General features: G+C 36.1%; 1 protein-coding gene across 2 annotated transcripts in view; it reads right to left on the reverse strand.

Moving 5' to 3' along the window:
• The window catches only part of LOC133517388 (protein O-mannosyl-transferase TMTC1-like), a 385,685-nt gene that overhangs the window by 23,805 nt on the left and 348,956 nt on the right, over nt 1-12,924 (reverse strand). For both annotated transcript variants that reach the window (XR_009799368.1, XM_061850690.1), the window contains exon 3: nt 5,984-6,057. Coding sequence is in view for 1 of the 2 variants with exons in the window: in XM_061850690.1 (XP_061706674.1) it covers nt 5,984-6,057 (74 nt within the window). In the remaining variant the exon portion in view is untranslated. The remainder of the gene's footprint in view (nt 1-5,983; nt 6,058-12,924) is intronic.

Below are 12,924 nucleotides of genomic sequence, written 5' to 3' on the forward strand. Positions count from 1 at the left end.
ACCCACGTGCTAGTAGCTTGACTGGCCACTTTACTGTATCTCCACTGTTTAAGTAATTTGACGCGGTCGCTTTAATAACCTTCTATTAATATGTACTTATGTATATAGTTAAGCCTAGAATAAACCTATTGATAAGGTTTTTTTCTTATTCTGACACTTAATTCGTTATTAGATAACGCAGTTCAAATGTTTTATTTAAATTGAAATTTTAGGATGAATTTTGCTGTTGTGGAACGTGTTCATGATAAAAATATAATTTAATATCTTTTACAGTTCATATAGCTACTTTACTGCACTAGTGCTATAATTAGCACATTACCGTGTCGAAAATTTAAAGGGCCATAATTTATGGACTGTAAAATGTTCGCAGCTCGTGTCGATTTAAAACACTCCCTTCTGTCGTTTTTTAAATTACCCCCACTCGTTTCGAATTTCCTATTTTTTGCACTTGTATCGTAATGTACATGTTTATAATTATCACGGATATTTGCCATTTGTAAATTTTTCGTTATGTGTGCAATAAAGTTTAAATAAATAAATAAATATTTTAGACTTTCTAATGTTACCAATTAGTTTTCACTTTACTAGTCCATTAGCAACTGGACACAACAACAATACCAGGATTAAAACCCTGAGTGAAAGAGTAATATTTAAAACGCTTTTAATTATACACTATTATGAATTTTAATGCAGATGGATGCAGGGAAATGCAGGATTTATTAATTAAATGAATTGTGAAATGCTACGTAATACACGCATTATTTTTAAACATTAATGACAAAAGCAATAATAACTGCAGGAATATAAAATGTTTTTAATTTTTAGTACCTATGAGTTACTTTTTAGGGTTCCGTAGCTAAAATGGAAAAAAACGGAAACCTTAAAATCGTCATGTCTGTCCATCCGTCCGTATGTTACAGCCATTTTACTCGGAAAATATAAGACCCGTTATAAAAAAAAAAATTTGCACGTAGGTGTTTTTGTGGGCCCTACTTAGTTAAGAAAATAAAATTTATAAAAATATAAAGTTATTTTAGTATGTGTTAAAATTATGCATCTTTCCTGTGGCCATGATACTTAAAATAAATGGGCTTTAAGGTTATTTTTTTTATTTTGTCCTAAATATAAAAATAAAGAAAAAATATTTAAAAGAATATAATTCTGATGTCAGTGTACGCCTGAATTACTATTAGCCTGTAACACGCGATGTTAATAAACCCAAGTTTACGGCACTAATGCCTACTCATGATCAATGAACTAAAATGGGTAACTGATTAGACACTTGAAAGCATAGTCTTGTGAACTATATTAATCAGGAATATGTAATACTAAGAGGCCGGTTTTGACTTAACAATTTGATAAAATTTTGATCTTGTTATGATAAGACCTTGGCACGGTTCATAATATGCACCAGCCCCAACATTATCATGAAGATGATAGGAAGGGGACAGTCTGGACTCTCCTTATTTGCTATGCTGCAGTCGGCTACATGTGCCGTACTCAGCTGATAAGAAATTTAAGCAGTTTATAGATGTAGAAATATTCATATAGTTTGGAATTAATTTTTACTAACAAAGATATGAGTGTAACTTACTCGAAATAAATGATTTATTATTATTATATTATTATAAATAATCTCACGTGCATAGTGTGCGCTAAAACGTGTGGCTGACAAAATGAAACATTGATGAAAAAACAATAAATTAGAGCTAGTACAAGTTTAGTGAAGTTTTACATACAAGACATTTACTCACTACTTATTTTTATTTGTAAAACAAATACCAAACATAGATAAATTAATTATCAGTGATAAAATAGTGCATACAGCCCTAAAAATATTCATGTCCATAGGGAAAACTGCAAAAAGTTTTCGCTTACCGCCATTAGACGCACAGGTTATCTTTTAATTAGTTTTAAGTATAAAATGAATATGTTTTGTTGTTTTTAAAGTAACTATAGCTAAAGTTTCGTGTAAAATGAGCGATAAAATATTTTGGTGATGCCACCAAATATCTGCGAGTTCTGCCAAGAGAGCAACGATGCCCCAACGTTGGCTGTAATTTGGGTTAGTGAATATATTATAGAAGGTTTATAATATGTAGATAAAATACTATATGTAACTGTACATAATTCGGCATTAAAACACTCGTGTGATCCTTGTAAGAAACTCACTTTGTTCGTTTCTTAAACCCACACGTGTATTTTAATGCCTTTTATTATGTAGCAGTCACATAAACTACTATAAGCATATTATATTGTTTTATAATGAGAGCCGTTTTTTGGGCCATAAGTGCAAGCGAACTACTCTAGGATACGACTCTAGGACGCACGCACGTCAGCAAGAGCGATTGTCAAAGGCGTATCAAAACACGATAAAATCCGGAACAATGCTAAATCAGAATCGACCCCAACGAATGATAATCCAAATTAATATTGTAAACGCGATAGTGTATCTGTCTATCCCTTAAAGTGGTGAAAAGGGGGTGAAAGGGGGGTTGGCAGTGTTTGTGGGGAATCAGTAATAAAAAACCCTACTCTATTCATTTTATGCCAAAAATACCTAACTTAATGTTGTAAAAGTTCCGATAATGTTCAAACTACTAGATATATTTCTATGAAACATAGCTAAGAACCACCGCAAGAAAACTCGCATGCACGTTAAAAACCGCATCGAAATCGGCTCATCCGTTGGACAGCTACGATGCCACAGATCACAGACAGACATACATTATCGCTAAACATATAACACCACTCTTTTTGCGTGGGAAGTTAAAAAGCAGATTGGTTAAAAGATAAGCTGCCCAAATTACTAATTCCACGCAGACGAAGTCGCGTGCAAAAGCTGGTTACTTATACATATAGCAGGATCTGGATCAGGTTTATATTTAGATCTCGTTATTTGATCGGGATGAAACAGGATCGACAGATTATTAGGCGAGTAACTGCGACCTTAATTCAATAATTGCTGTAGCGTTTGGATATATATGAAAATACGAAGTATTAAGTACGAGTTCATAAATTTGGTACTAAAAGCAAGTAAATCGGACCTTATTGACCAAACGTTAATGAAGGTCTCCGTTTCAGCTCGGGCAAAAATGCTTCCATATGTTAGGATGTTCTCCTCTAAGTTTTTTTTCACGAGAATCTGTTAAGAAATGCGCTCAACAGATTCTCGTGAAATTTTGTGAGCAGGTTTAGTTGTTACTTAGATATAATTTTTTTGTCGTTTCGGGTTTTGGAAAATGTTCAAGATGGCGTAAATTAGCATAATGGATGGCGTATTTGTTTTGTCTAACTTAATGTGTCATCTGTAGGGATCGGAACCGGTTTTTTGGAAAAACTTTGAAATAAACATATATTTCGGTTTATTTTATACTCCAAATATAGGACTCGGTAGTGTTTTTAGATAACGACTTTGTATTATTAGATTGCCCAATTAGAAAGGAAATAATTAACAAAGAACGAAAAAATACCGTCTTCGTTCCCATACAAAAAATACCGGTTTCCGATCCCTGGTCATCTGTATGAAATTATTTGTAAATTGTATGTTACTAACCTTAATTTAAATTCTATCCTAAAATTTTGACGACCGGTCTGGCCACGTGGGTAGTGACCCTCCCTATGAAGCCGATATTCCCGGGTTCAAATCCTGGTAAGGGCATTTATTCGGGTGATGAGCATGGATATTTGTTCCATAGTCATGGGTGTTTTCTATGTATTTGAGTATTTATAAATATTTATATATTATATATATCGTTGTCTAAGTACCCTCAACACAAGCCTTATTGAGCTTACTGTAGGACTCTAATATTTATTTATTATTTTAATTAATCTTAGATTTGTTGTACTCTATAAACACTATATGGATCTCCCTAGATTCGAAATAAATAAATAAAATAATTAATTGAAATTGATAAAATACTTTAGCGCCAGTAAAGTTTATGACGCTTAAGACTTAATACCATTGTTTTCGCTGTTATAACGATTCAACGAAGTATTTTATAATTTTAAGTTTTTGAAGCTTATTGTGAGGCCTACAGCTCACAAAGCCACTAGTACCCGTACCATGAGTCACTGACAGTGTTAAAACTGACATATACGCTATCGAGAACGTAATTTACTTTCTATACCTACATCTCGCTCGCACTTGCATATTATAAGAGTACGAGCGAGATGCATAAAAAATAAGTAACGTTCTTGATCACGTTTATGACAGAGCCGAACTGCGGCGGTATCATGGTCGCATTTTTATCACTTGTCATGTCATGCGTCACTTTCGCACTTACATACTTGTTAGGCATGGTGACAAATGATAAAAAACCGACCATCTTAGCCAGGCTGGTGGTAGCCACATAGTAGTAAGTACTAATCAGTCTAAACGAGGCATAGAACTGTCCCCTCACAACTTGGAAACTTGGACAAGCTGCCCATAACAACATCCAGAATTTTGCCATGTAATCGCCGAATAATTAAAGAGGTACAGTCCTCATTAGATACAATAAACATTATTATTACAGGACATTATTACACAAATTGACTAAGACACAGTAAGCTCAATAAGGCTTGTGTTGTGGGTACTTAGACAACGATATACTTAATAATATTATATGTATAAATACATAGAAAACACCCATGATTCAGGAACAAATATTCGTGATCATCACTCAAATAAATGCCTTTTCCATGATTTGAACCCGGGAACATCGGCTTCATAGGCAGGGTCATTACCCACTAGACCGGTCGTCTGGCCTACTTATTGTAATACAAAGCCCCCCTTTTCATGGATTTTCGTATACCTACTTAGGGCCCAATTCAAACAATGCTTGTAAGATGTCTCAGCGATACGATACCAATATGTCAGTATGACATTTCTTGAACCAAAAACGTCACTTTTAGATAGGTATCGTATCGCTGTGACATCTAATAAGCACTGTTCGAATTGGGCCCTTAATGTATATACCTACTTTGCTTGATTCTGGTATTAAACACTGTTTTCATCACACTTGCTCGTAAACGGTATTATAGTATGCCAGCATACTGAGATGTAATGAGCTACATTATGGCCACGGGCGTAATAGTTCTGTTTTGCATTATGCATATTGGGCATAATGTTTGTTTTCAAGAAAGTATTAAATAAGTATAAAATACTGACGTTCATAATATATTTTTTTCATATATATGCCCTCAAATTACATTTTACCCTTTCTAATACAAATATACGGCATATTAAAGAAATGTATCTCAGAATTTTACAGAATTACGCAAGAAGCGTTCCATTTCGCAAAGCGCCTGCAGCGAATCGATTAGCAATGTTTAACTACGCATAAAATTGATCGCTGAAGGCTTGCAGGCGTATTTTGATAACTTACTAAATTGCTCTTTGATCATTAATGACTTTGATAATCATAAAATTAGTTTTGTATACCGTTTTGAGTATAAATATCTCGGTGAAATCAGATTATTTAGATAAGTCACAGTTCCTCGGCTGTACCACTAGCTATTTAATTCTAAAAAACTATACACAATTGAATACCCATGAAAAAAAATTAGACATGAATTCGCATTTTTTTCATCGATTAATTTTTAAGGTTTTGGCCAGTATAGGCCCGTGCAAACTTAGATATTATACATGTCGACGTAGTCTAATTTCTGAATACATTTTTTCATGGTAGTTACCCTAGACTAAAACGTGTAAACATTCAATAAAAAACTACAATGTTGAGTATTGTATATGCTTAAATAACATATCTCGATCGTCGTCCATTAGCTACCCACGATACAAAATGTATTATATAGGTAATAAAGAATTTGCAAAGATGTTTTTCTTTTTATTTATTTGTTGTTAAATAAATTGTTGTTATATTTATAATTATATTACAGCGATAAGACCGCCTGTTGCTACCTTTCTTTACATTGCAAATCCGTTTTTAGATTTGTTTTCTTTGTGGTGCAATAAAGAATATTTACTGATGTAATAACTCACCCGTGGTACATAAGTATTGATGACAGAAAGAATATTGAAGCTAGCACATCGGCTCGCCCCACCACTCCTGCTACCTGCAACAATAAAAATAAACATAAATATCAAATTATCAATTTAACATGAGTTTGAAAGTAACCTACCAGCCACCTAAATTCCTTTCTGCATCCCTAGTGTAAATTTCGAAGGCGAAACGTGACGTACGCGTTTGCGTTAAGTCTCATTTTGTATGGGATTTTGAAAAACATGAAAAAATATTTATTTCCTTCAAATATCAAACATTTATTCAGCAAATAGGCCACAGGGGCACTTTTACATGTCCATTTTTACAAACAATAAAAATTACAAAAAACAATTACAAATATGGAATCGATGAAATAATAAATACTTTATTAGAGATGTATACTGTCTCTAAATGTCAAATTACCCAAAAAAAAACAACAAATACTAAAATTCTTTAGAGATGTATAAGTCTCTTAGTGTCAGAGATAAAATATAAAAAAAGATATTAAATTATCCTTAGAGATATAGAGGGTCTCCAAGGCTTGAATTCTTATATAAATAATTAAAAGACAAAAAATTAAATCAGACAAGAACCGAATGAAGTGTCTCACGTTAATGCCACTCAAAAGTAAAGTTGCATACTTATAACATAACCTGTAGCCCGTGTAAGCTTAAACAGACCGGTCTCCACAAACAGCACCCGTTCACGAGTATGACGTGTATCTCAGCCATCGCCTCCCTCAACCTTCATTCGGGAAAGTGGCGACCCGATCAACGACGCCACCGTAAGTAAAGACTTTTAAGCGAGCATGACATGTTCAAGCTGCCGGGTTGTATTAATATAAATATAATAAAAAAATTGTGAGATACAACATTTGTGCTTGTAAGTTACATTAAAGACGGCATAGCGCCACATAAACGCGACTACATATTATTCGTAAGGAGTATGCCTACCTATAAAACTAAATTATAAATTTTAATTGACTTAGAGATGTACAGGTCTCTAAGTGTCCGAATTATTAAAAAAGGTATAAAAATAAAATTAAATTTAAAATAAAATTAAATTTAAAATAAAATAAAATCTTAGAGGAGTATAAGGTCTCTAAGTGTCCAAAACTAAAATAATAAAATCAAACGAGAACATGATGGTCTCTTGTGTCGGTTCTACTGGACACTAGTATGGTTATTTAACAGAAAGAAAACGAAAACACTTACTTACATTTTTATCATACTATCAAGATCAAGCTACTGGCTTAAAGGCATCCTTATGAAGTAAAGGTTTACAATTTGGCATAAGTGGTTGGAGCTTCCTTTTAGGTGAATGAACCTGTATCAGGATGCCCCGCTCCTCCATAACTTACAGTCTTTTTACTTAGTAGTAGGGAAATATTGCATAAGTGTATGTTAGTTTTGAGTTTCCAAAACGTCCCGCTTGGCGCGCTGTTTCTAAATCCCATACAAAATGAGACTTAACGCAAACGCGTACGTCACGTTACGATATCAAATACATTTACACTAGGGGTAGTGGAGACCATCTTAATTCCAGAAAGTTGAATGACGTCAATCTTTTTCACAGTGATTTAGATCGAAAGCAATTTAAAAAAAAAAGTGTCATAGAAGGAAGTTCTAGATAATTGAGAGTGTTTTAATGTCCCTAAGGCCTACTTTATCTCAGCCATCTAGGCAAGAAAGAAATGTCTCGGAAATAATTGACGAGGAGTGGACATTTTGATAAAAGGTTCTCCTGTGCCCAGAAATATGCTTTTTATGTATTTATTTATTTAAACTTTATTGCACAATACATGAAGAGTACAAATGGCGGACTTAATGCCAGAAGGCATTCTCTACCAGTCAACCATGAGCCAAACCGAGAGATCCTAATTGGTTCTTTTTGAATGAAGAGATGAGCGATATTGTAAGGTTTACCATTAACCCAGTCACATAAAAAGAAAATCAAAACGTATCTTCAACTATAATTTCTGCACAAAAACAACACTTATTCCTTCTCATACTCAACTTTTTAACTCTCCTAAAACTCGGTCACAAATGCACAATGCTCATTAAAGACAAAACAAACGAAATAAACAGAACAAACTGCCCCCTAAGCTGTAATGGCGGACATAACAGTACAAAATAAGGGCTTCCCAATAACAGTTATACAGGCTGTAGCAGTTATACGGGTGTAACTGTGTATTAATTAAATATTAAACGCCTTTTGCCAGTCATCGGCGCCTTAAAACTTCTGGGATGTGGTTTAAGCTAAGAGAGGTCGAACACATTAAAAACAAAAGTTCCGTGAGACACAGACTTATTAAATATATTTTTCACCACACCAACTGGTAAAGGCCCTCTTGATAAAAAACGAATTAGAAAGTTGCATTTTATCCACATGTAACAAAGTAGTCAGATGCGAATTTTGAGTTGTTTCCTTGTCATGGGTGTCACAAAGGCGCAAAGGCTGCGGTGGCTCGGTCATCTAGAGCGAATGCGAGCCGATCGGGCGGTGAAAAGAGCGTTTGAGGGAAAACCGACAGCACGCCGCCCGGCCGGTCGACCTAGGTATCGATGGGCGGATGTGGTGGACACGGATCTGCGCGAGCTCCAGGTTGAAGACTGGCGAGAAACTGCACAGGACCGGGATCAGCGGCGAGCAGTAGTGTTGGAGGCCAAGACACACTTTGGGTCGCTGCGCCAGAGGAGTAAGTAAGTAAGTTCTTTATATTAGTTAGTAGAATTGACTTTTAAATGATTTTGAATGATATTTTTTTTATTACGCGTGTTTGACTTTCATAGTATTGCATAGTAAGTATTTTCCTCGCGATCGTGTGGTTTAAAAGTTTTGTTATTCACTCGGAAGCAAAGTTTGTTTAACCCTCGTGCCTGGAAACCCTCGCAACGACTCGACGAATTTCGGAATCTTTCGCTTGCTCGAGTATCAATATTAGCACGAGCAGTTAAACAACAACTTTGCCCCTTGTAAAACAAATAACTATTTCAATCTTTCAGTTAGTTTTGCTACTGAAGTACATTTATTCTAATAAAGCTCTTAAACAATCTATATTGACTAACTAAACTAAAATATAATATTACAAAATTAAAACTAAAATTAAACCTAGAAATAAAATAAAATCATCTACTATAAAATATACTTACCTACCTACAAAAAAAAGGAACCAATTATAAAGAGAATACCCCTTCTAACAGGTCTGTTTGCGGCATGGACCCCATGATACTGGCGGCATTACCTCTCTGTATGGCAAGGGAAATACGTTGAGAGAGGTACGCGCCAGCCCTGGGGTCCCCTGTGGTGTCGACTACTTAATCTCATGGCTTGCACCGCATCTCAGTTCGGGTTACAACCGTAACGAGCAGTTAAGCTCCCCCTCCCCCCTTTTTGTTTGTTCTCACTGCTGTGGAGGATCGGGTTCGAAAGTCAACCAGAGTTACGTGACCTCGAGATACGTCAATGATGGCCCTACGCGACATTTCCATCTTCACCACTTAGATGGTAGACAGTTCTCAACTGTGCGTTTCTCCGGAAACTTCCTGCAGCTAACCTGTGGAATTAACTGTCGCCTGCGGTATTCCGGACTGATGCGACCTTCAAACCTTTTTTTATACTACGTCGGTGGCAAACAAGCATACGAGCCGCCTGATGGTAAGCAGTCTCCGTAGCCTATGTACGCCTGCAACTCCAGAGGAGTTACATGCGCGTTGCCGACCCTCAAGAAAAGAGCGTACTCTCATCTTAAATTCTGGCAACGCACTTGCAACCTGGTATTTTACCTTAATGACCCGTTACTGACATTTAATACGTGTACAAATCGCAAGAGTTTAAAGTGTTATATTCGTAAAAATTTTTGCACAAAAGCTAAAAATATGAAAATTGCAGAATTTTATTTTTGATCGAACTCAACAATTACTTTTTTGTTCTTATAATTTACAAAATATACTACGTAATAAGTGTCATTCTAGATCTCTGGTAGACATCTAAGAATAATATTATTTTGATTAGGTACTTGATGATAATTCTGATGTAAAAATAACTGAGTTATGAAATCTTCTTCTTCTTCCTCGCGTTGTCCCGGCATTTTGCCACGGCTCATGGGAGCCTGGGGTTTGCTTGACAACTAATCCCAAGATTTGACGTAGGCAGTAGTTTTTACGAAAGCGACTGCCATCTGACCTTCCAACCCAGAGGGTAAACTAGGCCTTGTTGGGATTAGTCCGGTTTCCTCACGATGTTTTCCTTCACCGAAAAGCGACTGGTATCTATAAATGATATTTCGTACATAAGTTCCGAAAAACTCATTGGTATACGAGCCGGGGTTTGAACTCGCGACCTCTGGATTGAAAGTCACATGCTCTTGCCGCTAGGCCACCAGCGCTTCTACTGAGTTATGAAATGTATAGTATTTCATCACGAGGCACGAGATCGGCCGAAGTGGAGGCATACAGTGAGTACAAAAGTGCAAGCCTTTGAAGACCAGAGGCGAGTGGAACTCGACGCGAAGCGTGACGAGTTAAAGGCCCGACCACCTGCGGTCATAAGCTACAATTTTGTCGGAGGGGTGCTGCTGCGGTGAGTGTGGCCGTACATTTACTGCCAAAATAGGCTACGTCAGCCACCTGAGAGCTCATGATCGTCGCTCTCATAACTAACTAACTGCTTTGGCTCAGCGATCCAAAAAGAATCTTGGCCTCCGAAACGAGAGAACGCCACCTGTCCTGATCCAGCGCGGTTTCCTGCCATGAATTGGCATTCAGCAGACGCAGGTCCACGACGTCACACCAGCGGTACCTGGGGCGCTCGATCGGTCGACGGCCGGTTGGTCGCCCCAAGTACGCTTCCGTGACTACCCGATTTAGTTACGCCTATGATATTGGGCTCAGCCACCAACTCTTCGATCTCGGCATTTTTCCGGATCCTCCAGGAGCCGTCGTCACTTCGGACAGGTCCCAGGATCTTCCTGAGCACTTTTCTTTCCGCTATCAGGAGCTGACTTTCCTCTTTTTGAGTTAGTGCCAGATCGTCGCTCTCATGCCAGTCGCCGAGGCCGAAACCGGCTAGGACGGGATGATGAGTATTTTATGCAACCGTTGGATAAGAAGGGTCAAATAAAGGCGAGTGGCGTGGGTTACAATACTTACAATGTGAGCCAGAGCTGCAGGCGTAGGGGACCATTGTAAAGGAATACGCCAATAACATTTTTAGACTTACTGATGCAACGTTGCATACAATACTTTTCCTACAACTACTGACTTATAAATGTATGTATGTAACTCATCAAATCTTGAAATATAAAAATTAAAATTAAAATACGAACTAAAATTATTAAAATACAAATAAATGCATCTTCTTTTTTTTTAAATTATGGCTTCAATCCAGTGGGACTATTTCGCCAGTATCATCGTCATAGGAGCTTTAAATACGACTCAAATTGTACGATTAGTACAAGACAGTGTACGGTGATTTTATCATCTCTTCCAGAGCGATAGCTGGACTTTACAAGGAGCACATGGACAACCGGCCGTTGACTCCAAAATGGTGGTTAAACGCGTTTCAAGATCAATTCAGTGAATACACTGCACGCACCACATTAGTTGAAACAATATTAATGAGCAAAAACAAAGGAATTAATCATGAGACGTGACTATCAAAATGGCAATCGAACCGGAAGAAAAAATAAAATGTAAAATTTATTTGATAAGCACGGAATACGTCAAAATGAAAAACATTGTCTATGGTGAGTTTTTGATTGACGTTCACTGTCACTAGACGTTGATAACATTAAAAATAGTGTTTGTAAGTTGGCAGGAATGCACTTAGTTTGAAAACTGTAATAATTTTGATTTCATTAGATTAATAGTTGTTGTTTAAAGTATTGTAAAAATGGTTTGCATTTATAAAAATAAAATAAAATAAAAATAAAAATCATTTATTTCAGACCTTGGTCCATACAGTGTTAGTACGACTTACTCTAAAAATTATATTAAATTATTATTGAAATAAATACGTTTTTACATACGTTTTTTTTTGTATTTAAAAAGTGCATTAGCTTCGTATTTTTATATGTAAATTAAGGAAACTATAGGTCTATTTATTGCTGCTTAATCTACTGATGAATGTTATTGAATGACTGTTTGTTTCTAAATAAAAAATAAAAAAATAGCAGTATCGTTTTAGCGATTCTAAAAAACACAAGGGCTAAGTAAGGAATAGACAATACAAAGTTTTCTTCAAACCTATTGTATGTTTTTATATTAGTGTTCATGAATGTGTACTTAATTATAAAAGAGTACGGGAGTGGAAAAATATTTTTATTTGTGTAAAATAAACGTACATATGTAATACGTTTATAAATTAGTTCCCGATTCGCCGCCATTCTGTAAGCGATCGCCATAACGGCCGTAAACGGAATCCTAAGACCATTTCAGCCGTAATTGCTCGCTACTAATGTTTGTAGATTAAACGAGCTGAGATTGTCGCGTTTTTACTAAATGTCGAAATGGGCCACCGCCCATATCGTTGAATGGCAAATAGTCTAATTATTTAAGATTTACGATGTTATTTAAGCAGTAAGTAACACCAATTAAATAGTCAAGGTCAATGTAGGAAAGAGCGTTTGTAAGATAAGGTTGTAATATACATATATACAAGTTTTTTTAACCGACTTCAATTTCATAGAAGGGCTTGTGCACAAATCACGCGAGGTTTTTTTGGCTACTTTTTGACCCCCCCCCCCCCCTCCCTCTTGGTGGTAGTTGGTGAGGTTCTTGGCGCCTCCCCTCCCCGCTCCCACATAACCTAACGTGTATTTTTTTTTATTCGACCTAATTTTAAGATAAATAGTATTGTATATGTAGAGTAAATCTTGTTTAGACTTGCTATTTTGAAGTGCCAAGTGAAGATTTACGCTTAACAAAACCGAGAAAAAGTA

Source organism: Cydia pomonella, chromosome 4 (assembly GCF_033807575.1).
Source record: "Cydia pomonella isolate Wapato2018A chromosome 4, ilCydPomo1, whole genome shotgun sequence".
Classification (NCBI taxonomy): domain Eukaryota; kingdom Metazoa; phylum Arthropoda; class Insecta; order Lepidoptera; family Tortricidae; genus Cydia; species Cydia pomonella.